The following is a 25,469-nucleotide window of genomic DNA, read 5'->3' as shown; positions in this document are numbered from 1 at the left end:
TTCTTTTTCCTTAGCCTATAAAGCCCAAGCACTCTTCAACATAAAAAAAAAAAGAACTCAGAGCAACCGGTTCATCTTTATTTCTGGCCATGGAGATTAAACCTGCACAAAAAAAAAGGAAAGGAAACGAATGTTATAAATGAATTAATCACCAAGTACCCACAATTGAAGGCTCCAGCATATGAAAAACGCTGTTAAGGCATTTGTGTTGTCTCCCACACTTAAATAGGAATGTTGATGTATCCAACATGGAATATAAGAAACACATTGAGCTTTCTGGGGTTAACTTCATTCTGCATTATTCGTCTACCCACTAAACGAGGTTCAAGCACGCACGCCCTTCGATGCCCTTTTCATTAGAAAGCAAATGCCTTGATCACTTGGTCACAGCAATGATGATATTTTTCCTCTGTAAAACACTCGACTCTGTCATGCAACACAATGCAGACTGACCAAGAGTTGTTAAACAAGGCAAGCCTTGACAAAGGGTCTTGCGTCGTGTCTCTTAGTCGAAACGATGCCCCCCACCCAAGACTTCATCGACCACTGCTGATCACTTCAAGTATCCGTCATGCTGTGAAACTTGATCTTGTTTGGATAATGCAGATGATGACAGCACTCTACAAGTTCTTCCACTCATTATAACTTCACAAAACATGTAATAAGAAATAATACATGTGCCACACAGGCAAAAAACGGACATCTGTTCATTAATGCCTTAAGTTCCCTAATCACATGTTTTTCGGCGGAGCTACACATGTCCTAATTTAATGACATTTGAAACGATGGCGGTGACAGCACCTTCTGAAGTGAGCAATCATGAAGTAGAAAAAAAAAATAATAATAATATGAGTTTACAAGCTTACATTGTGAAATAAAATAAGCATACTATGGTGCTGTTAGCTCGAGTTTGTTGCCATGTTTTAGAATGTTGAAACCAACTATATAGCAACTCCATTCATTGCACGTCAAATCCGAAGTCAAAAACCAAAATGGTGGCTGCCCCTTCGAAGACTTTGCAACACCAACCTGAGGAAGTTCACAAGATGCAACTCCTGACAGGAACACTGTAGTTGAAAGTTATGTATAAACTACTTTTTGATGTGATGGAGGCTGTTTCAAATAGTTCAATTACACTGCAAAGCACAGGCAATGGCATCGGGAGTATGTGTTTTACAGCTGAATGAGTTTTGGCAAACACATTAGATAACAAATGACATTAGGTTTGTCAGTGCAACATTATGCAAATGGTATTAAAATTTAAGGCATGAGCAAGTTCATGTCATTTTCTATGCCCGCGTGGCACAGGTATAAGGTAGACAAGTGCATTCCAATAGTCCAACATTGGCACAATTATCCCAACTTGCATCATGGAAGGTAGAAGCAACATAAGTGTCAAATTAATGAATGTCAAAAGACTGGCCTACTGCATGACCGCTCGTGCAAAATAAAATAGCATAAAAAACATGGGGACAAGAAAAAAAATGGATGTGTTTGTCTGCAGTACCTTAGTGCATGAAGCTGCGGACTGTAAGTGATGCTCAGTGAAAAGTGTCCATTGTTAGACATGGACTGTCTTGCTGGCTCTTCGGCACTGCCACTTGCCACACGCACATGTGCTAGACAGTAGCAGCACAATGCTGGGAACAAGAGCAAGGCTCGGTCTGTGCCCCCACCGACCACGTCATGTCCTGCACATCCCTTGCTCCATACCAACTTTGCTTGTGACTGCATTAGGCATGTCACTTGGGAAATGATTTATACGCCCATGCTCTGCACAGGTTGACAGAACCGATATGCATGCATTAAACTAGCCTCCGTTGTTCTACCCCCCATTTTTTTTGTACGAGTGGTTTTCAAGACTACCCTTTCTTTCTTGCCAATGTACGCCAGCGATTCCTCAGCTGCATCAATCCATTATTACTCACACTGCCTTGCAATGAGTTAATTGTTTTATTTGTAGTGCCGTGCACGTGTTCTGAATCGCACAGACCTATTAACAGCCTTCAGGTGGCACCTTAGCAGACGACACATGCACCCAGTGCTCAGAGCATATGTAGCATTAATCCTAGCATGTCGCCTGCAAGATATTGCAACGCGATGCGGGCAGCCGCAGACACTGCCTCACCTCAAAGGTCATGCCAAACAGCCGCATCAATTTTTGCAAGCGGTTATGGCAGCGTACTTTTTTTGTTTTAGTAAAAAAAGAAATTGTGTATTTTAGCTAGCTTTACATGAGCAGATCCACTCGTATTACAAATTTAAAAATTTGCACAGAGGCGGCTTTATATCTACGCTATCTGAAACTACGCTTTTTACGAGGTCCACAAGTCGCAGTTTGCCTTTAAGCTCTTACAATACAGCATGACAGAGTTACATTCAACTTGCATGCGCATTTTGTTGTTTTTCCTACACTTTTAACCCTACTCTATGCCAGCTTATCTCAGTCTTTACCCAGGGTTCTAACATTACGAAAGCACAGTTCACAAGTGCAAGTTTTGCAGTTAAGGTCCATTCAAAAAACAAGAAAATGCAAGGCTAACAGGCAAGAAGGAAATATCTTGTCCTTGGGCACACTGCCAAGCAGCAGCAGGCCATAATGTGGTCGGAACGTGGCACAGATTGCCTGCACTCCAACCTGCTGCTGCTTTTGTTTTAAAATATAAAATAAAAAAAAAGAGAGGAAGAGCAGCCTGTCATGATCTAATCAATGTTGTACACAATTAACCTGGTGCTTGGTCAAAGCATTTGACAGACAGAAAGTCAAAGCTACCGCAACAGAGAATGATGACACCTCAGCACCACAAAGCTGTGATCGTTCTTCAAGGTTGCAGGAACATGCAACCTTGTTGAGAGTCAATGTGAAGGTTCAAGATTCACCTACCTCATAAAAATAAAACCTTAAGGCAATTGCTACTGTTGTGGCACTTAAAATAATACGCTCCTGTACAGTAGTTCTGAACAGTGATCTGGGACTCGCTATGCGAGCGATTTAAATAAAAGAATCTGTCTGAAGGTAAGCGCAAATTATCAGCAGGATATCGGAAGCACAAATGAAGCACGTATGTCATTAAACAAGTCAAGGACAACTGTTTTCTAATCATACAAGCATAAGTCGCCAATGCAACAGCACCATGTCAAAATAGTGAGAAATGCTTCTCACTATGTATGAAATCAATAAATGCTAAGTAATGCTATTGCAACAATGAAAAATGTATGGCATTGATTACTATTTATGAATTTATTTCTACACTCATCAATACCATTAGAGAATAATCAGAACCAATAAAGTTTGCATCTATTAAAAAAGGGGGAGGGGGAGGCATAACAGGCTTTCAGCTAAAATCTGCGGCTCACCTAGCCACACTTGTGGACAACTTTCTGCGGCAATAATGGGAAAGTTGCAAGGGCAGAGCATTGGTACACATTTTAATGTGCCAAGTATATTGGCTGCTCTTACAACAGGAAAGGATACTGAATCAGCGTAGCTTCCACTGATGATGATGTTACAGTTGCCCCAAGACACACACAAAATAAAGCAGAAGAATAAACTCTTCTTTTGCTCTTGCAAATAAGATGTTTGCATGTTCTCTTTTCCAGCTTAATCTAACGCATAAGAGGGTATGGTTACATACGAACATATTAGTCTCGAAACATGCCACTGCACAGTTCCTGCCATAACTTATATTGAAGTGGGAGATCGACCTCTTTTTCTTCTGATGTTATTTAACTGCAGGATTGCATGGAATGCAATAGGTACAAAAAAAATTAAATTATGGGGTTTAATGTGCCAAAATCACTTTCTGATTATGAGGCAACAATTATTTCACAGTCCGCTCAATCAAGCACCGTATATCATCCCACCGGCGCGCATATCCCCCCGTACGTCCCATCCTTACTCAATCGCACGCGCACGTGCTCGCACCACTACTTTTGCTGCCTCATTTTTTCTTCGCACAGCAGTGGACTGGAATGGCCTTCCCCGGAACATTGCAGCCATCACATGTTCATCAACTTTTGCGATAACTACATTTGTTTCTCATGAAGATCACTCTCTGTAACCTTGATTCGTAAACCCACCCCTTATGTAATACTCCCTAACCGGGGTCTTTAAGGTAATAAAGTGATGTGATGATGATGTGACATGGTAGTTGGGGACTCCGGAAATTTCGACCACCTGGAGTTCTTTAATGCGCACTTAAATCTCAGTACAAAGGTGTTTTCACATTTCCCCCATCGAAATGCAGCCACCATGGCTGGGATTCGATCCCGCGAAGTTGCTGCCGTAATGAAGACAAGCTGCATTGTTCAACTTGTTGCTCCAGAGGCATCACCTGTTCGATGAATGCTGTTCTCCTACACAAGATACATAAAAGGTGGCATCACATTACGTTTGTTTTCCACACAATGTGTAATTGTACACATTGAACTGGTGTTCCATGTGTTCAATTATACAAGGTGTGCTCAGAAAGAAATCGAACTTTTAAAATGGGATGCCAAGCTGCAGGGGCAGCAGCTATTGAGCGCACGTAGCGGCAGGTTCAGACAACAAACTACCATTTGCCACGTTTCTCTCTGACCGTTAGTTGGCGAGCTACAGCTGCTGAAGTTAGCATGTACACAATCCGTTCGTCGGAAAAGTGCCAAAATAAATGAGCTTGAAGAAAAACGTGTGTGTGTGTGAAAGTTTGCTACAATCTTAGCAAAACTTTCAGAGATTTCAATTGCTTAGCCAAGCGCATGGAGATGACCGTAAGAGGTGCACACGGTGCTATGGACCGTTTAAGCATTTCAGACACGGTATAATGTCTGTCAGTGACGATCCTTCTTAGCTTGGACACTTCAACAGATAATGACCAAGTCAAGAGAGTTTGTGCTGTGATTAGTGGAAATCGTCATTTAACTGGTCTAGAAGTTGCTGGCTAAGTGGGCATCAGTGTAGGATCATGCCATCAAATTTTTTGGGACAAACTTATGATTTGTTGTGTCAGTGCAAAATTCGTACCGCATTTGTTGACTGATGCGGTTGTTGAAATCAGCCGGGAGCTGCTTGTCAGTACCAATGACAACGAAAACTTCTTTAAGAACATCATAAGAGGCAATGAGACATGCGTTTATGGCTATGATGTTGCAACGTAGGTGCAGTCGTCGCAGTCGGTGGGCAAGGGGCCTCCTCATCCACAAAAGGCACACATGTGTCGGCCAAGACAAGGTGAACTCAAGGTTAGTTGTGCTTTCAGACTGCAAAGGTTTTGTCCATCAGGAAATTGCAGTCAGATGGTAAGCCGGGAAGTCTACAAGGGAATCGTAATGCGTTTGAGCGATTCTGTACGCATTAAGTGGTCTAAATTGTGGAAAAACCAGACCTGGATGCTGCGTCATGACAATGCTCCGGCTCACGCGTCACACTTTGTGCGCAGCTTTGTAGCAAAACGTCACAATCCCATTGTGTTCCATTGCCTGTATTCTCCTGACTTAGTCCCAGCAGACTTTTTACCTTTTCCCAAACTTAAAACCACGTTGACAGGATGTCGTTTCGAAACCATAAAGGAGATTCAGGACAATGCGACAAGAGACATGCCTGCCATCCCAGAAAATGCGTCTCAGGAGGCTTTACAAAAATGGAAGAAATGATGACTGTGTATTGCCAGTAGAGGGGATTACTTTGAGGAGGACTGTGCTTAACATGTTGTACAATAAGCAATAATGATGTATAGCGAAAGTTCGGTTTCTTTTTGAACACACCTCCTGCATGGCCTGCAAAATGTCTTAAAGCTAAGGAGGAAAAAAGTTCCATAGAACGTATAGCTCAGGCATAGCCCGCTGGAAGCAGCAGGTAAAAGAATATCATAGTAACGGATTGTTTACCGAACGTGATCACACGTACCGGCTGCCTGAGTAACTCTGTAGACAGATACCCGACTGCTACACAAGCAAGCAGAGTTGCGCAGAAAAAAAACTAATTAACGGCGTCGCGAAATGTCGGGAAGCGATTAAGCGAAACCGAAAGTTAGGAGAAACCCTGCGGCGTTCCGAATGCTGCTCGGACGTCCGTCGTATGCGCCTGCGGTCAAGGGCACACGACACGGGGCCACACACACCACGCGCGCGATAAAGGCACAAAGTGGGTGAGTGATTCGGCCGTTATCGCGGCAGAAGAAAAGGAACACGCGAGCAACACGCCGGGCATCCACTGACGCAACGCCTCGCGCAGCCCGGTTTGTTACGGCGACACGACGATGACGACTGGAGAAAAAATAAAGATCCGTCAACGGCAGACGCAGTGGCCGATCGTGCCCACGTGCTGCGAACACGCGCCCGATCCCAAGTGTACGAGTAGTGAAGAGAAAGCGCTGCGTAACTCGGCTGGCGCGCGCTCGGGCGTCGTCAAGAAGAGAGTTGTCGGCGACCCGTCTGCTCTTACCCGCTTCTTTTTATGCTTTGGCTCGTAGTAAACGACGGGTTAAAGGATGCGTGCCGCATCGCGCGCCGGAGGATGCGCTGCCGCCAGCAAGGCATGTGGCTACGGCAGACTCCACGATGCCCATTTGCAAACCCGCTCACCTCTGGACATGCAAATGCCGCGGCCTCTCTTTCGCGACTTCGAAGCAGCGAAACCTCGCAGCCGTCACGCAGCGGGGGAGAAGCGACGGCCGAGTTTTACGTCAAAGTGCCGCTCACGTTCCATCATCGCTTCGATCGCAGCGGCGGAGTCAGGAAGGGAGGACACGAAAATAAACAGAGCCGCTCGTTGACGGCGCCTCGCGAGGTCATCACCGGCACGCACGAAACACACGTAGGGCGAAAAATAGCGGACAGAAGCGTGCCCCGCTAAATGCGGACCCGTTCTTCGCGCGACGCTGTACACCGCCTCGGGAGACGATCGATTCTTTGTCTTCTTTTACGCTTCCGTTTAAATAGGCAATGACAAGAAAAGGTCGGCGTCTCGCGAAGACCCCTTGCCGGGGCCCGCGGAGGCACCGGTAGCCGGCGCGTGGCCAGCTGTCAACCCATTCATCGGCGCCCGACGACCCCTGCCATCCAAACACCGCGGCGCGCGGCTAGGACTACCGCGGCGGCGTCCGCTTTCGCCGACACTCACCTTCTAGCAACCTTTGGAGCACATTGTCTATGTTGAGTCGCTCGGGCTGGTCGGCCATCGAAGAGGCTTGCCTTTGGAGACAAACAGTCGGGAGTCGCGCTGCCGCCGAACGCCTTCCTTGCCGATAACGCTGCTCGCAGGTTACCGAAGTAGACCACCACAGACATGCATCGGTGACGTCAGCAGCGCAGAGCGGGGCGCGCACCTGCTTCGCCCTAGCGTCGCTTGGACGAAGCTCCAAAACACGCTAAGCGGTGGCTAAATCGCACGCTACACAAAACATTTAGTAAAGCAATGACAGGTGCTAGTTGGTGAACGTTTATAGTTATACTGCGCTTAGTTTTACACTGACAATATTAAGTGAAGGACAGGACGCGGACGTACGTAGCGCTACGTACTACGTCCACGTCCTGTCCTTCACTTAAACTAAGCGCAATATAGCCATGTACATAAAACAAGTTTATTGTAACATAATTTCGCAATGTTACTCTTATTAAATTTACTAACCACAAAAGAAATTTCTCCTCATTTTTTAATGATTTGTGCTCGAGTCATGGCTACGCGGGAAGAAAAGACTCAAATGAGGGCATGAATCTGAAACTAGAACTTTAATTTCGTTGAGTGAAATTATACCGTTTTGCTGTACTGCAACTGGCGCTGTGAAATGCAAGATCTACCTTGTGAAATGTATGAAAACGTTCAATCCGGAAACGAAACTCCGGATTCCTCCTCGCTCAAGAGCCGCCTTTCCTCCGTCCCACAAGAACCACGCCTCTCGCACTTGCTTTCGCGTACACTCAGTACACGGCTGTGCATCTGTGTCCCTTGGCTGTGCCCGCTGTGCATCGTTGTCTGATTCGCTATCGTGCCCCGTTCTTTCAGTCTGCCAGTTAGTCTTTGTGCGATAGAGGAAATGGCAAGATTGGATGGTAAAGTCGCCCTCATCACAGGTACGTTTGTATATATGTGTACGTGCAGAGTTTCGGCATATTTCTCGCCGGCGTGTGGCGTGGGTATTTGGCTGCGGAGTCTCGTGTGCGATCGTTAAAAGGAATGGGGCGACCGACTAGCACACAGCTTCGCGGAGCACCCCGCAGCCCCATGAAATATGAAAGTGTGCATTGCATGCACGCTCGCAGCACGTGCATACCCGACCACTTGGCAGATCTCGCCACTTCAGCGACGCAGCGCGCGCTCGTAATGACACTACGTGGCACGCTGATTTAACTCGGGAAATACGCTTATCGCGATGGGCGCTGCATTATAATTAAGCGATGACGATTCTATCCAGACAGGAAACCTTTTTGGGTTTTTCAAACGGTATACCATTCGACTCCAAATTGATATTTCATGTGGTTTAAGTGAAAACCAATTAGATTTGTGGAAACTAGTTGAATTGTCCACTTGGGTTAACGGAAACCAATTGGCGAGTCCAATTGGGCTCGCGAAACAATATTGCTGTGTCCACTCTGCTGGTTTACAAAAGTAATTGCATGGCGTTTCCCATTGGCTCCTCAAGTTTCCATTTTTCCAATTTGGCCGTGAATACGTTCCTTGGCAGGTTCATTAGCAAATGTTCGTGCAAGATATGTTCTGAAAGCGTCATGAGTTAAACATACGTCGCCTTGAAACGGTTTTTGTGACATTATTTTAACAATACCATTTCGATGTAAAGTAACTTTTCGATGTAAAGTAACTTGAAGTAAAAGTTCAGTGCAATATAAGAATTTATTATTTAATAGTGCATGCAAAGGAAAGTGACTTCAAAGTTTCTATACAGCAGAAGTACTACTTCTGAGGGTGCCAAAAGCTTTGGTGCCTCTGCTTTTTAATGGTGTCGTTCTTGGGCATGAATCGGTTGAATACCATGATCGAGAAAAATTATAGACATTCCACTGGAGTTATCTAAGTATGCATAAGCATTGTGCCATTTGCTCATCTCCACACATACGACACAACATACATTGTTTACCGCAGCTGATGAAGCAGTACATGGTTCATTAAATGCGTGCTTTATTGGCTTTATAATGTGTTTTGGCTTTTGATGGGACCAGTATAAACCCTTATGAGACTCGATCTGACCCTTATCGCTCGTTATCAACCTTATCAAAATTGCTCCGACCTTTATATCAACCCTTATCAGTTAATTCTTATCATGATTATGAGAATTGCACCCACCCTTGTAAGCCGTTATCGCTCATTAGTACCTTATTTATCCACACCGATCCATTATCAACCGGGATCAGACCGATGTAAGCACTCATCCCTCCTTATCGTATTTATCAACTCACTGACTGCTCATCGGTCTGTGTTGTGGGATAACACAGCTTCTGCTAGCGTGGATGTTTCGTTGTGGGCAACACAGTCATGTCGCTTAAATTTCACTTCATAAGGTGTGGTAAAGAAAAGTGTACATCGACCACTGAATTGCAACTTTAAAAGAACATAAACAATACGCTTCGGCTCCCATATGGGAGCCTTGTTCGCCATGGTTACAGGTGAAGTTTGTAGCACTTAAACCATTTGAAATCAATTTGGAGTCAAATGGTACCACTTGAAAAACCCAAAAGGCTCCAAAGGTTTTGTTTTACTGCGATGTTTTATTTTCTCCCCTTTCTTGTTTGTTGACTTTTGTACACATATCAGGACTCACACTGCCAGCTCAATTGGTCCTCCGTGCACTATTGAATGGGAAAGTGGGTGCTATTGTGGCTGTGTTGGTTGTGTACACAGCAGCAAAAACAATAGGGCTGTTCTGCACGGCTATCTGCAAAGCACTCAAAACTTCAAGGACACGATTGTGTTTTGCAGCATATTATTGTGTGTGAGCATCTGTTCTTCCTCTCATCATCACCGTCATTGTTCTCCTTGTCTCCCTCCCCTTCTGCAGAGTGACATGCCAGAGCTTCTGAGCAGACTCGCCGACCTCTTTGCATTTCCTATATGACAAGTCGTCTATCTTCTCTCATTTCTGTTAAGCAGGCGAGGCACTGGCTGAGCAACAGTGTACAAGGTGCCAGAACAAGAAGTTCAAAGTGTAGTCCATCTTCAGAGTGTTTGGTGTTGAGCCACACAACCTGGAAATCGGTATATGATCCTGCACATGCACTTATCTGCAGGGGCCTCGTCAGGTATTGGGCAGGCGACTGCACTGCACTTTGCATCTCTGGGCAGCTGGCTTGCACTGAGCGGCCGCAGGAAGGATGCCCTGGACAAGGTTGCTGACCAGTGCCGCGACAAGGGTGTCCCAAAGGAGAAGGTACCACATCCTGTCATTGCTGTCAGAAAGGAAGAGCACGCCTGGTGGCAGCAGTGCACACTAGACGTCTAACGTGGGTGAAAGCAAAACAAACATAGAAGCTCTCCTGTAATGTAGAGTAGATGTGAGCATGAAATGTCAACCGGCAAAGCATATTGGTTAGCGATGACACTAGCCACAATCTTAAAATGGGTGTAGTGCATGTTCACAACGGCACACCCCACCACACCATACTGTGGACTGGTCCATATGGATGCTGCCCAGCTAGAAGAAAACTGCTGAAGGTGGCACAACAGGCAGCAAAAGACTCCAGGGAGACAGAGCATACTGCCCAGCTAGGAGAATAATGAATTGAATTCTGGGGTTTTATGTGCCAAAACCACGATTTAATTATGAGGCATGTCGTTGTGGGAGACTCTGTATTCATTTTGACCATCAGGGGATCTTTAACGTGCCCTCAATGCATGGACACGGGTGTTTTTGCATTTCCATCGAAATGCGGCCACCATGGCCGAGATTTGCTCCTGCGACCTCGAGCTTAGCAGCGCAACACCGCAACTGCTAAGCCACCATAGCGGGTAGGAGTGCCTGAAGGAGGTGCCACGTAGCGTGGCACCATCACTTGAGGTGACTCAAAATATGCGCTGCAGAACTCTCGGACTGCAGGCATTCAATAGATCACAGGCGGGCAACCCTGCCTCAGCATCAAAAGATGAGAAATTAAATGCAACAGGAAGATAACATAGGAAAGAAATAACTCCCACTCGACAATCGACTACTGCCTAATGTCCCACAAACCGTATGAACAGTTGGGAGGTATGGAAATTGATGAGGAAAGTACAAAAAGCCTGGGGAGTGATCACAAACGAATCAAAATCAGTTTTGGAAAGACAGTACCACTGATAGAAACCAAAGAAAGGAAAGGTATGAGCAAAGTGAATGACAGGCAGCTACAAGAAGTGGCAAAAAACATTGAAAACATAGTATCCAAGCAACCGCAAAGGGCATGGACATACGATGAGTTAATAGGTATTTTTAAACGAGAGCTAGAGAAGGGACAGATTAGGAAGCTAGGAAGTAAGCAGGGAAAACATAAACCGAAAAGCTGGTGGGACCAAGAAGTTAAGGAGGCCATAGAGCAACGCAAAGATGGCGGGCAAAACAGAGCAGCAAAGAAAAGGGGAGCCCGACCAGAAGAGGTGGAGACAAAATGGGAGAATTATCTTGAAATGAAAAGAGAAGCATTGGCATTAATTCAAGCCAAGATAGCAAAAGTTGGGGTACAGTGGTTGTTAGAGATACGAAAGAAAGACAGAAATGCCTCTAAGAAGTTTGGGAACACATAAGGCAACAGAGTAAGAAGACAAGTGGTTCAGCACTCACTGACCACACCAGAAGGATCAAAGGTAGAGGGAGAGGAAGCTCAGGAATATATTAGGTTAACGATAGAGGCAGCATTTGCAGAGCCAGAGGGTAGCGAAATGGAGAACAATGACAACAGCAGGACAGAACTAGAGGAGAACAGAGTAATGACAAGTAAGGAATGGGACAGAATTGAACACAAGGTCCCCGTGGGAACAGCGACAGGACCTGATGACATACCTATGAAATTGATAAGCATATTAGGCCAGAAAAGTACATTAAATTGTGACAACTTATTGAACGAATAGTTGTAGGGGGAGATGTTCCACAGGACTGGAAATCAAGCAGAATGATATTAGTTTACAAAGCTAAGTGAAGCAAGGACAACATTAAATCCTACAGGCCAATAACTGTCACATCAGTCACATACAGAGTAGCAATGCAGATGGTGAAAATGAGAATGGAGGAATTGGCAGAATGTGAAGAGTTTTTGAGAAAGCTCCAGAATTGATTTCGAAGGAACAGAAGGCTGGATGATAATTTGTTATAACACAGTGCATAGAGGTAGTGGCAGCCAGGCAGAAACCTCTATGGATAGGTTTTTTAGAGATTAGAGGAGCCTATGATAATGTAAACCGAGAAAAGTTATGGAGCCATTTGAAGGACTATGGTCTAGATAGAAAGTTCGTTGGATTCCTACGACAAGTTTATACAGATAATGAGGTAGAGATAACATGGGAGGGAGAAACTACAAAGCCAGCTAAAATAAGAAGTGGTCTCAGGCAGGGCTGTCCATTGTCGCCCATGCTTTTTATGATTTACCTGAGCCGAGTGGAAAAGAGGCTAGAACAGAGCACAATAGGAACCGACATAAGCTATATGCTGGAAGGGCAGAAGGTAGCTCAATTACTAGCCGGTCTGATGTATGCAGATGATATTGTACTGCTTTCTGACACCCGAGCAGGTCTACAAGAACTAATGAGGATATGTGAAGAGGAGGGAGAAAAATTGGGATTACAATTCAGTAGAGAGAAGTCTGGGATAATAGTATAGAATGAAGAAAGGAGGGAACCATTGGAAATATAAGGCACTAAGATTGATCGTGTGGAAAAATACAAGTATTTGGGAATATGGCTAAACGAGGGCAAACAGTACTTAGAAGAACGTGAAAAAATTATGATTAAAAAAGTGAAAACGAATTCAGCTGTAATGAAACAAAAGGCACTATGGAACTATAATAGATACGAGGTGGTTAGAGGGATATGGAAAGGGGTTATGGTACCTGGCCTCACATTCGGAAATTAAGTACTGTGCACGAAATCGGAAGTTCGGGCATACATGGAAACAAGACAGAGAAGTTAGGCAGGTTGGCCTTAGGAGCACACGGGAACACCCCTAATGAGGGAGTGCAAGGGGACATGGGATGGACGTCATTCGAAGGTAGAGAGGCAATAAGTAAGCTAAACTATGAACAGAGACTCCCAGCACTGGAGGAAAAAAGGTGGGCAGGAAAAATGTACAAATATCTATACATGAAAGTTTGAACACAAAGTGGACACTTAGAACGAGGAAGCTGAGGAATAGATACCTACAGCCGAGGGAGGGGGTCCAACGTGGTTCTATTGTGGGAAAGGAGGTGAAGGAGTCGGAAAGAAAAATATGGGAAGAAAGAATTTTCGGAAAGCCAGCGCTATCTATGTATAGGTCACAAAAACAGGAGATTAAGAGAGAGCTCTTTATCTTGAGTCCCTAATCATCCAAACCATGGCGCACACTCTTAATCGCAACGAAGGCAATCTGCCGCCCATGTATGCCAGGTGCCTTAATCATGTTTTGAGACGCACATAAAAAGGGGCGCCAGCTCTGCCGCTTCTTTCATTGTGAACAAGGCTCCCATGGGGGAGCCGAAACGTAAATAACTCTTTTAAACCATTTTTGGTCGGTGTCCAGACCTCTTCCTTTTAAGTATTTGATAACTCGCGGGGCAGCTCACTACTATTCGAAGCTAGGACGGGGGTTTTGAGAACGAAAACATACAGGGCTAAATTTGAAGACGTGGAGCTTTGGTGCACAGCTTGTGGAGCCAAAATGGAGACCACAGAGCATATAGTGCTGAGATGCACAGACCTTCGCCCGTTTCTGGCAGAGGGAACAGTGGCAGATATAGAAGGGGCATTGGGTTTTCCCAGGGAACGAGGGCAAATAGACGAGAAAAGAGTGGCAGTAACGAAGGGGAGGCTAGAGGATTGGTGGAGGAAGTCAAGGGAGAGATACATAATACCATAAAGCTAATGTTTTCTATACTATTTTATATATTTATTTTGGGGAGAGGAGGGGAGTGAAAACTAGTTTAAGGTGACAGGGATATAAAGAAAAAAAAATAGGAGAGGGAGCAAAAGTCTAGGTGACGCCAGCCGCCGCCCGTTACAAAGGGTGTAGTCGCCATCCATCCATCCATCCATGACAATGAAGTGCATCTTGCTCTGTACCTGCCTTTTGAACGTCGCTGTTCGAAATGACAAATAAAACTTCGGTGTACTAGAAGTTACAGCTTGAGTAATATTGTGAACAAACATTAGGAAGAGCTCACAAGCAATATTTTTTTGTTACTTGTTTGGGCAGTAACGAGCGTATGTAATGTGGTCCTGTAGAAAGGGTTAGGGGCCAGAGACCGCATTTTGTTTTGACTGGTTGCCCAGATTTCATTTTGTTCTCACAACTTGCCCGGATGTTCTCATTTGAGTGCTTGGATAACGACTCTGGCTTTTGGCTCGAGGTCATTTGAAGGTCACTGACAATGGGAACTCAAAGCATCTTCTGCTTAATAGGAGCCCTAACTCTGGATTTCTCGTCTGCCTTATTTTGTGTGGTACACTAAGTTCAGCAATGGAACACCAACTAGCTGGATCTTGCACATTAAAATAAAAGCTTTTGCTGTAGAAAGGTCAGAGAAATACTCGTCAATTCTGGCCTTTTGATTCCCAAAGAAAGCAAAGGACACATGGTACGACAGTGCTTCTGATACAGCACACAATGTCGTAATAATGGCTGCTCTGATTGGTGGAAGCTGGTGGAACCTGCCAGAATATTGTTGGCTGTAGTCTTTGGTATATTGGATTTCACAAAGAACCATACCATTGTATTTTGCTTATCTCAAAATAAAATTGGTGGTCGATGCAAGTAAAATCATTCGCAGCAAAAAAAAAAAAGAATCGCATAGGCTGAAAACCTGTTCCACATAAATCCTCACCCATTATATTTGGTGTCCCATATAACTTGTGCCAGGATTTATAAAATGGGCAAATGCCACGTGACTGGACAGAACCACAGTAATGTTGTTTGCTGTCACTTGGAGCAAGTCAAGTTATTTTTTTATTTTGCCTAATTGCATAATTATTCTTAACTTCTAAAATATTATAATCGGAGCAAAATTGCCACTTTGGATATTGTAGGCCATAATGAAAAATCCCCGATCCATCTTTCTGTTTCCAAATACTTGCTACATAAAAGCTTTTCCAAGCGTTAAAGAAAGGCTGCAAAACTCTAGAAAGTGCAGGACGACTAGTTGCGTGACACTTTTCATGTTACTGTGGGAGAAGACAGGGACGAAAAGTCGCTTGCGGATGCTAGTCAAGGTAGGAGAGTGCGTTAGCAATGAAGTTCGCCTGCTGGCAGCATGGCAACCCAACATTTCAATTTCACTTCTTCTCTTATAATGAAACACATTGAATAAAATTGTTGCAGTAAAACACTTCCTTGACGGCAATCTAAAACTTCCAGTGTATAAACAAAATTTCCGGTGGAGCCTGGTGAGGGGCCCTTTAAAAGATTATTTGTGACGCTGTCAAGCACTTTTCACGCTGTGGTTAGAGTTGACTGCCAAGCAAAGTGGGAAACAGTTATTTGCCTGTTTGAATATCTGGTTAGGAGAAATGCAGTATGCCTGGCTGAGAATTAATATATCCGATGAGATGAGCTCAGGCAACCTGCCTGGGTTCTACCTAAGCTCGAAAGCCCCTGCACTCCTCTCTGATGCCACTACAGCTGGCCTATCCTGGCTGTCTAGCAAACTGTATTCAGGGTCCAGTGACCTTAAGTGTTGTGCCAATTGTGCCATCCCGCACCAAACCACTTATCTGCCCCAATCTGCGCCAAAACACGAATTTCTAATGAAGTTGCTAAATTTAGCAGGATGTGCATATTCACTGGCGATCACACAGCCATAGACATAAATTGGCTGTAGCGCTTAGCCCTGCAGTCCAAGCCTAAGCAATCCGCTTCAGTGTCGGCGTCTTTGGAGTTTGTGTGTTTTTAGTGCATAATTGTAAGTAGGCCACAAGAAAATAAAAACCGTTTTCTGCCACGCAATGCATTGCTAATGTTTTATAAAGTGTTATGCATTTGCACATACACAAACCAGCTAAAGATGATTTGAACTGGCGCTCATTTCGTCGTACATTCTGCTTTGCGTGTATGTCATTTGTTTCATTATAGACTTTGGCACTTGATTTTGCACCGTATTGGTACATCTGCGTCAATTAATGGCGAATACCAAGCATGTGATGTTTTAAATCTATTTCACATGTGCACCATGTCGGCAATCGTCACTCCATTTTGCAGTCACGCTGCACTATTTTCTGCCCGGCCACACCACACAAAATCAGGCTTTTGCCGCTGCAGAACACAAGCCAAGAATGTGAAGTTTCGTATATAGTCAACCTTAGCAGCCATATTGTGATTGTAACTAAACGTTCGGTGAAACTGTGAACCTCCGAAATTGCGGTAGTGATGTTCGTGATGCGACTGACACAGGTAGAGTGCAAACGTTTTAATAAATCATCAGTGAGTGCATGAAATATCGGTTGCAGTTTTACATTGGCTTTATGGCGCTTGTGGTGAAACCACAAATAAGCTCAAGTGTTTTAATGTTTTTGAAAATATCTTGGAGCTTTTTCTTGGCAAGCGAGAGAAATCCTGGGAAACATGCAATGACCAGTATCTTACTTCACATTTATTCTGTGGTATTCTGCGCTCTTAACTTAAGGTTGCCAAGACTAAAAATTTATTGAGGGCACCCACGCGAACAGCATTCACTGTACCTTGATGGATGTTGTTGTACCTTGATGGATGTTGTTTATGGTGGTCACAGGAAATATATCTAATTCATTGTGCACGAATACATTTAATTAGCTAAACTTACAAATTTACTCAATCGATGACATGTTAATGAAAACGTTGTGGATGGTGTTAACAAATGGTTGATAACAGCATTTAAAGCAAGCTATGATTCCTAAAGACTTGTATTTTAATGGGAAAGAAACTCTGTGAAATAAAAAATAAATAAAATAATAACGCTGTGACGTACCGTGATAATGATTTCGCGCACCAAAGATTGCATCAATCTTTACACAAACTGATTCAAATAGCGGCACTGGGAATGATCGAGCTGTCGTGTGTTTTCTCACCGCGTCAGCCGTTTTTGGCACACATCTTCAGCCCTTATCAAAAGCGAAGTAGCCCAATCTTGTAATGGTTCGCTTTGCAATCTGTTACCAGACAGTGGCCCAGGTTTTCGCGTTCGTAATATACCTACACATTGTACTACAGGTGACAGATGACGACGTTTACGTCCGAGAACATTTCCATTACTGGTGTGGGGACGTGTTGTCATGAGGATTTCTTTTCTATTTGGAAGAAAAGGACCAGACAGCACCTATGTCGCTGTATGCGTGGTAGTCGGTCATTTCTCGCCATATTCCACAACTTTTGCATTGGCGCCTTGTAGGGTGTATGCGCTGACGTTTGACCGCAATGCGTCGCTATGGTGCTTCGGCGCAGGTGACCACATTTGTGGTTGCTCCTCAGCAGACAGCAACGTGTTCTGCCCCGTGTTGCAATGCAAAGGTACCTTGTTTTATTGCGTGTGTTTCCGCTTCAACAAGAAAATTAGTATTAAATGTTTCACTGAATGTGCTGTGTGAATGTGCAATATAGTGAGCTTGGTGGTGTAGGTGTGAGGTTTGCCTAAAGATGTCCATCAATCTCTGAGTATGCGCTAGCTTGTCAGGAAGCAAAACAAACAATTCATGCTCCAAAGCGCCAAATTTGCTACTCCAAAACTTCCTTGGCTGCTTCCATCCCTCTGTGTTGCAGCCACCTTGCCTACATGCCGCTGAGCAGCAATCTTTTGTATGTGAATACTTGGAAGGAAAGCTTCACGATAAACAAAAAGGTCATCATCTTGATTGCTTGTGAGCTATATGCAATATCCCCCCATGTCTTGTGCACATTCCTGTATTAATTTGCCCTTTCTGGAGATTCAGCGGATTATCGGCAGCTAAACAACATTACCAAGAAAGATGTCTACCCACTTTCGCGTATAGATGACGCCTTAGACTGCCCTTCATTTGGCTTCTTCTCCTCTGTAGAATTGAGATCCGGCTACTGGAAAATCCCAGTGCATGTTGAGGATAAGGAAAAAACAGCGTTTGTAACATCTGATGGACTTTCTGAATTCAATGTCATGCCGTTTGGCTTGTGCAATGCACCTGCTACCTTCGAACGATTCATGGATATTATTCTGCGAGGTTTAAAGTGGGAGATATGTATGTGCTACCTCGACAATGTTATTATCTTTGGGCGCATATTTCACGAGCACAACACGCGTGTCGGCATTGTCCTCAGCTGAATACAGAAGGCTTGTCTTGTGCTCAACTCTAAAAAGTGCCATTTTGGTGAGCGCCAAGCCTTGGTGTTGGGACATATTGTGGACAAAGATGGCATCAGGCCTGACCCTGCGAAGACAGAGGCTGTTGAAGCATTTGAATCACCTCAATCTCTAGAACAACTTTGCAGCTTTCTAGGGCTCTGCTCCTATTTTAGGCGGTTCATTCCTTGATTTGCTGATGTCACTTATCCCTTGACAAGCCTCCTGCACAAAAACGCCGCTTTCGAGTGTACGCCTGATTGTTCTGCTTCCTTTCGACAGCTGAAGTTTCTGCTGACGTCATGACCAATCCTCCAATGCTTCAATCCTTCCATGCCAACAGAAGTCCACACGGATGCGAGTGGTGTAGGTCTTGGTGCTGTTCTAGTTCAACACTTGGATGGCAAAGATGTCTGCAAGAGCACAGCTTCACTGTATCCTACAAGAGAGGCCGACGACGTGCTGATGCCAATTGCCTTTGCCGGACGCCTCTTAGTACAACGGAATGTAACGCCAACAGTTTTCAACACCTCATCGAATCGGTACACCGTGATTTCCCAAATGCCACAACCTTTGCTAGAGTCCAATGTGATGTTCAGAGTTTAAAGCCACTTTTCTATGCCGCGAAGGAGTCAACATCATGTTTTTGTATTCGGGATGAACACTGTATAAGAATTTCTCAGCGAAAACTGCACAGTTTCTTCTCGTTTTGCCAAAAGCCCTCCACTTTTTCGTTTTGCGCATTGTTCACGATGATCCAACTTCAAGTCATTTAGGGTCCACGTGGACACTCCATCGTGCCAAAGAAAGATTTTACTCGCCTCAAATGCACAAGTCAACGGAGGCATACGTAGCCACTTGCGCTGAGTGTCAAAGTTTCTTACAGCCTGTGGTGCCTTTGAGTAAGTGGGCATCGACTTCATAGGACCATTCCCACGTCCTTCCAAGGGCAACCGCTTGATCATAGTATGTGCCGACTACCTGACTCGGTTCTGCGAGATGGCAGCTTTACCCTCTGTAACTGCAGGCGAGGTTTCAAATTTTATGCTGCATTGCATTATACTTCGCCATGGTCCCCCTCGAGTGATCATTAGCGACTGTGGCCGTCAGTTTACAGCTGCTGTTGTTGAAAAACTTGTACGTTTCTGCGCCTCTAACCTGCGACACTCAATGACTTATCACCCGCTGACCAATGATCTGACAGAATGCGCGAACAGAACACTTGTGAACATGATTTTCTTGTATGTAAACTCCGACCACAAAAACTGGGACAAAGTATTGCTGTTTGTCACTTATGCATACAACACCGCGCAACATGAGACCACTGGATGCAGTCCGTTTTTCCTTCTTTACACTCGTCCGCCGAGGTACACATTCGACACTACCTTTCCTTTTGGTAATCACGAGGACGTTTGTATCGCGGAAACCCTCTGCCGAGCGGAGGAGGCTCGGCCCTTGCTCGATTACATACTCTAGCTTCACAAAAGCAGTCCAAATCCCGATAGGATAATCGACACCGGCAAGTCACATACGATCCGGGTGACCTAGTGTGTCTATGGACTCCCGTGCATAAACGTGGTCTATGTGAAAAACTGTTTGCCGACTATGTTGGACCGTTCATTGTGCTTGAGCATCTCGGCAAAGTGAAATATAAAATTGCGCACCTCGCTTCCAGTGAAAGACAGTCATCCAAGACCGATATCACGCATGTAGCCCACCTGAAGCCATTTACTCAACAAAAGCCTCACTGGCTTCTTGCCCGGAGGGCTTCATCTGCGAGAGGAGCCATGTTACAGTATGTCAAAGATAGTGGAGCAGCAGCAGCAACAACATTTAGAGGGCAGTGAGGAAGAGATAGAAGACGAGCAGTACCGGCACCCACTTGTCCCGCCGCTCCCTGAAACAAGTGCCTTCTACACACCCCATAACAATATATTGAAATGTGTTAATAATTCATCCTTCACAGAACACAATATTATGTATAGTTATACCCATGCCTACTGTGTGATGAAATGTCTGTGGCATTGGATAAAGAGTGCTGCCAGTAACCAAACATTAGTGCAAGATTTTCATATTTTGCAAGCATGCCCCAGAAATATATTATTTTTTGTCTTGTGTAAAAAAACTGCTAAGCTTTATTTGCAGGGTATGACGTTATGCTTGGAAGTTTTTTGATGCCAGGAGGGCTTGAGATATGAATTTATGGAAATCAGGTGTAATCAGCTCCAATAAACCTAGAATGCTACATATCACTACTCTTTAAAATGTACACATTACTCATATTGCCCTGTGAGCAGAGTGGCACCAACAAGAAAATGTTTTTAGAACGGTTAGTTTTATTTGACGACTAAATACTTTTTACAGTGAAGCTGTTAAGGCCTAGTTCCCCCAGGATCATGTCCATGTGTAGACACAAAATCCTGAGGATAGTGCAATGCTGGGCCAACCCGCGGTGGAGGTGAAGCAGACATTAAGCACTCCCTATACGTGGGCCAATCCCGAAGATAGTGAAATGCCAAGCTGATCCACGGCAGAGCTGCAGTTTGCCAATAAGGGGCCCACAAACACGGCTTCATTGGTCATCCTTCTTCATAGAGTGCAAGGGCGCTAAGTTTTTTTGTGCACACCGAAGAGCACAAGTACATATTACAGGCATATCTGCCCACATCATGCTAGCAGCATGAGAAAACAACTTTAGTTGCATATTAAATATACTATATGCTCTGTATTTATTTTGGCATACTGTATTTGCACAATTCTGGCATGCACCTTTATTTAAATAAAAGGTGCGTTCAAATTTGCATGCACATTACAATCGTAACTAATTCTGCTCAAAATAAAAAATGAGACCAATTCTTACTGAAAGAAAAGTTCAGTGCAAGGTAGCTAGCCACACTGCTACGAAGACACAGTCTGCGTCTTCGTAGTGCTCTTTTTTTTTTCAAGGTAGTTCTTCAGTAGAATGTTTACCGCAGGACTCGAAATGTTCCTTATTGAGGCTGGATGCTGGCTATTTGCACAGACGTCAAACTCCTCACTATCATTAAGCAACATACTGTTACATGTAGCTGGAGCCCAATACTATATACAATTTGTTTACAGGGAAGCTAACGGAAGGCCAAAATGGTGACGCTATATCAAGCGGGGCCATGTCGTTGTCTTCCTCCTCGGTGGAGCCTCACTGTGGCGGCTGTTTCGTAGCATCGCCCCCGGCAGCAGAAGCACCGTCTCGGTGCTTAGTCTACGCATCCGCGGTGAAAGGTGTCTGGTATGGCTTTAGTCTCAATACATGAACGATGTCACTTGCAGCCGACGATGACGCTGACAGGTCGGCGGGGATGACTTCATACGTGACATCGGTCACTTGTCGCACCACGCGGTATGGGCCAGTGTTATGCGACAGCAGCTTTTCGATAAGGCCCACACGTTGAATGGGTGACCAGAGAAGCACCAGAGAACCCGGAGTAAAGTGCATGTCGTGATGGCGGCAATCATAGAGGCGTCTCTGATGCTCCTGTGAGGCCTCGAGACAGGTGCGGGCGAGCTGGCGCGCGTGGTCGGCGTGTGCAATTGCGTCGCGGGCGTATTCAGTTGTTGAACGTGTGGCCAAGGGCAACAAAGTGTTCAAGGGCAACGCGGGTTCTTGGCCATAAAGGAGATAGAATGGTGAATAGCCGGCGGTGTCGTGACGTGATGAATTATATGCGAACGTCACATATGGTAAGTGAAGATCCCAGTCGTGGTGGTCGGTCGCAACATACTTTGAAAGCATGTCGGTGATGGTCCAGTTGAGGCGCTCCGTGAGGTCGTTGGTCTGTGGGTGGTAGGACGCGCTGAACTTGTGTTCTGTCGAGCAGGAGCGGAGAATGTCCTCGATGACTGCCGACAGAAAGCTGCGGCCACGATCAGTGAGTAATTGGCGCGGAGCACTATGCAATAAAATTATGTCATAGAGCAGAAAGTCAGCAATGTCAGTAGCACAACTTGTCGGAAGGGCTCTGGTGATTGCATACCGTGTAGCATAATCAGTAGCGACGGCGACCCATTTATTTCCGGAGCCTGAGAGAGGAAACGGTCCAAGAAGGTGTAGACCAACACGGAAAAAGGGTTCCCGTGGGATGTCGATCGGCTGGAGACATCCAGCTGGAGGTGTGGAGGGCTTCTTTCGGTGCTGACAGGGCTCACAAGCGGCCAAGTAGTGCCGCACGGAGCAGGCAAGACCCGGCCAAAAGAATCGACGGCGTACACGGTCGTATGTGCACGAGACGCCCAAGTGTCCAGCCAAGGGAGTGTCGTGAAGTTGTTGGAGGACAGTCGAACGCAGGTGTGATGGAATTATGAGCAGAAGGTCAAGGCCTGTGGATCGAGATTGCAGCGGTATAATGTCCCCTCCTTAGGGAGAAACATCCGGAGAGAGGCGTTGCCAGGCGTTGACTCCAGATGGTCGATGAGGGCTCGTAATGAAGGATTGCGGCATTGCTCACAGAGAAAACGCAAGTGATGGTGTCCGCATCAGCCAGTTTGTCAACAGGGTAGCGGGACAAACAATCGGCATCCTGGTGCAAGCGTGCCGTCTTATATACCACGGCGAAGGTATATTCTTGCAGGCGTAACGCCCAGTGAGCGAGTCGTCCCGTGGGGTCCTTGAGCGAGGATAGCCAGCAGAGCGCGAATGATGCGGGTCAAGTTGTCACATCGTGACGGCTGGTGGAAGAGGTCATCGCAGGATGACATAGCAGCTGTGCTGGGATGTCACATGATGTGCTGGGATACCCGGCGGCTTTTAGCATGCTCGAGACGGCGGCACTCCTTGAGGATCGCATCGATGCTGGTGACGTTCGTAAACACCAGTAAATTGAAGGCATCGTCTGCAATGCCTTTGAGAACGTGATTAACCTTATCGTCCTCAGACATAAACAGGTCAGCCTTGGCACAAAGGGCCAAGACGTCGAAAATGTACGACACGTAGGACTCGGTCGACGTCTGTACACGTGTGGCAAGGGCTTTCTTGGCATTGACTTGGTGACCGAACGGATTGCCAAAAAGGTCGCGGAGCTTCTCTTTGAAGAGATCCCAGCTCGAGATCTCCTCTTCATGAGTCTGGAACCATGCAAGTGGAGCTCGGTCGAGGTAGAAAAGAACATTCGCAAGCATGATAGTCGTATCCCACCTATGACTGGTGCTGACACGTTCGTATAAGCGGAGCCGGTCATCAACATCAGAACTGCTGACTCGGTTGAAAACACCAGGATCCCGAGGGGGGGAGACGGCGACGTAGGTCGGGTCTGCAGGCGGAGACAGTTGCGTAGATGAAGTGCCGCCAGCAGGAGCCGAAGTTGCACTGTCGCCGTTGCGACCGCTGCGAAGCTCCATGACTGGTACGGGGAACGTCCACCTCCACCAAATGAATGTTACGTGTAGCTGGAGCCCAAGACTATATACAAGTTATTTACAGGGAAGCTAACGGAAGGCCAAAATGGCGATGCTATATCAAGCGGAGCCATGTCGTCTTCTTCCTCCTCAGTGCAGCCTCACTGTGGCGGCTGTTCCGTAGCAATATCATTTGCACTCAGACGTGTGGACTTCTGGGTAATGTCATAGTGAAACAAATACAGTTGAACCCTGCAATAAAGAAATCTGCGTAGAAAGTGAATAAATTTGCTTTCGCAAGAATTTCATTGTGAAATGAGAGAGCACAAACGGGGAATGGATTGCAGTACGAAACATTATTGTCCAAATTCTTTTAGACTACTGTTAGCCTTGCTCGATGCTCTAAAGCCACATTGCCGACAGCACAACATGCCCCATGCTTTGGTCAGTGATGGCAGCACTGCTGTGGAGCAATATTCTTGGTTAATCGCTTTTGGGGATGCGATTACTCTTGAAACGTTTCGCATAACTCGGCACCATACGCAGTGCAACAGTGTTCCTCCAGCGCACGCTGTCACCCATGGATGCTGACGCATTCAGTGTGGAGCATGAAAGTGATCGCATCTTGTATTTCCAAAAGCGATTGACCAACAATACAACCCCTGCGGGCAATCCGTACAGGATATGCCTTTTTAGTGGTAATGAAACGAGCATCCTTGAAGCAGGGGTCACATATTCTTGGACACTACACAGGTGGGTAATATGGGTTTTAATGTTCTGGCAGAATTCGTTGATGCAGGATTGCAGTTAAGGAATGTTTCATTGTAGAGACATCTGAAATGTTTTGAATCCTATGGGCATTTACCATGGATAGGAAACTACTTCATCGAGATTGTGTTATCGCGCGGTTCAACTTCAATCGTATTTCTTACTTGTTATGTGCTCAAAAGCAAATGACAGATGGCTGCGGATACTTTACCTCCGATCATGCTGTAAGTCAGCATGTTATCACTCTGCTCCAGCTCTTTCTTCTCAACCTTCAACAAATGACAGCAATCACCACATAGTTCACGTATTAGAGCAGTGTGTGCATACTATCCAGCAATGTAGACCAGTGGTGTCATGTCTTGTCGAGGTCTCTTTAATTCAGCTACAGTCAAGCAGATGCTATGTACTTGTTGACTATCATCTCGGCATTAGGCTCTTTTTCATTGCCATTGGACGATCTGGGCATATGTGCCAAAATCAGTGGGTCCTGTAGGTTCATTTTTGCTCCTGCTTTGAACACTGGCATGATCGACACACTATAATGCCAAACAGCTGTCTATACTTTTCGAAGCAAGTTTCAGTTGAGTCGGTCTGGAATTTCGCAAGAAGCGCATACCTAAAACCGAGGTCCTCCAAGCAGTCCCAGAAGCTTGACTGAAAGCATACGTTGTAAGCCACAACACAGTGAGTTTCCATTAGTGCGCCTTCTTGCACACATTTTCTGTTCCAGGTATTGAGCCAGCTGAAATACCTATCGGAATACTGCAGCAGCTCGCAGGTGGTTTCATGTGCTGGCTCTTGCCAGACGTCTCTTAGTCTGTCTGCATTCTATCTGGGAAGTCTTGACATTGACAGAGCTACACCACCTTACATTGGGTCTATAAACTTTTTCCTTGCATCAG

The 25,469-nt window shown here is 45.4% G+C and overlaps 2 protein-coding genes across 3 annotated transcripts in view; one reads left to right on the top strand and one right to left on the bottom strand.

Moving 5' to 3' along the window:
- Nucleotides 1-7,314, bottom strand: part of LOC139055920 (serine/threonine-protein phosphatase alpha-2 isoform) — a 67,008-nt gene extending 59,694 nt beyond the window's left edge. The window contains exon 1 of the mRNA XM_070533570.1: nucleotides 7,103-7,314. Coding sequence (XP_070389671.1) covers nucleotides 7,103-7,160 — 58 coding nt within the window. The 5' untranslated portion in view covers nucleotides 7,161-7,314. The remainder of the gene's footprint in view (nucleotides 1-7,102) is intronic.
- A 392-nt stretch (nucleotides 7,315-7,706) lies between these two features.
- The window catches only part of LOC139055919 (3-oxoacyl-[acyl-carrier-protein] reductase FabG-like), a 73,958-nt gene continuing 56,195 nt past the window's right edge, over nucleotides 7,707-25,469 (top strand). Inside the window, exons 1-2 of one of the 2 annotated variants that reach the window (XM_070533566.1) lie at nucleotides 7,707-8,052; nucleotides 10,222-10,361. In XM_070533566.1, the coding sequence (XP_070389667.1) occupies nucleotides 8,016-8,052; nucleotides 10,222-10,361 (177 nt within the window). In that variant the 5' untranslated portion in view covers nucleotides 7,707-8,015. The remainder of the gene's footprint in view (nucleotides 8,053-10,221; nucleotides 10,362-25,469) is intronic. The other variant, XM_070533565.1, reaches the window with a different exon arrangement.

Source organism: Dermacentor albipictus, chromosome 2 (genome assembly GCF_038994185.2).
Source record: "Dermacentor albipictus isolate Rhodes 1998 colony chromosome 2, USDA_Dalb.pri_finalv2, whole genome shotgun sequence".
Classification (NCBI taxonomy): Eukaryota; Metazoa; Arthropoda; class Arachnida; order Ixodida; family Ixodidae; genus Dermacentor; species Dermacentor albipictus.
This window is presented reverse-complemented; position numbering and strand designations above follow the sequence as displayed.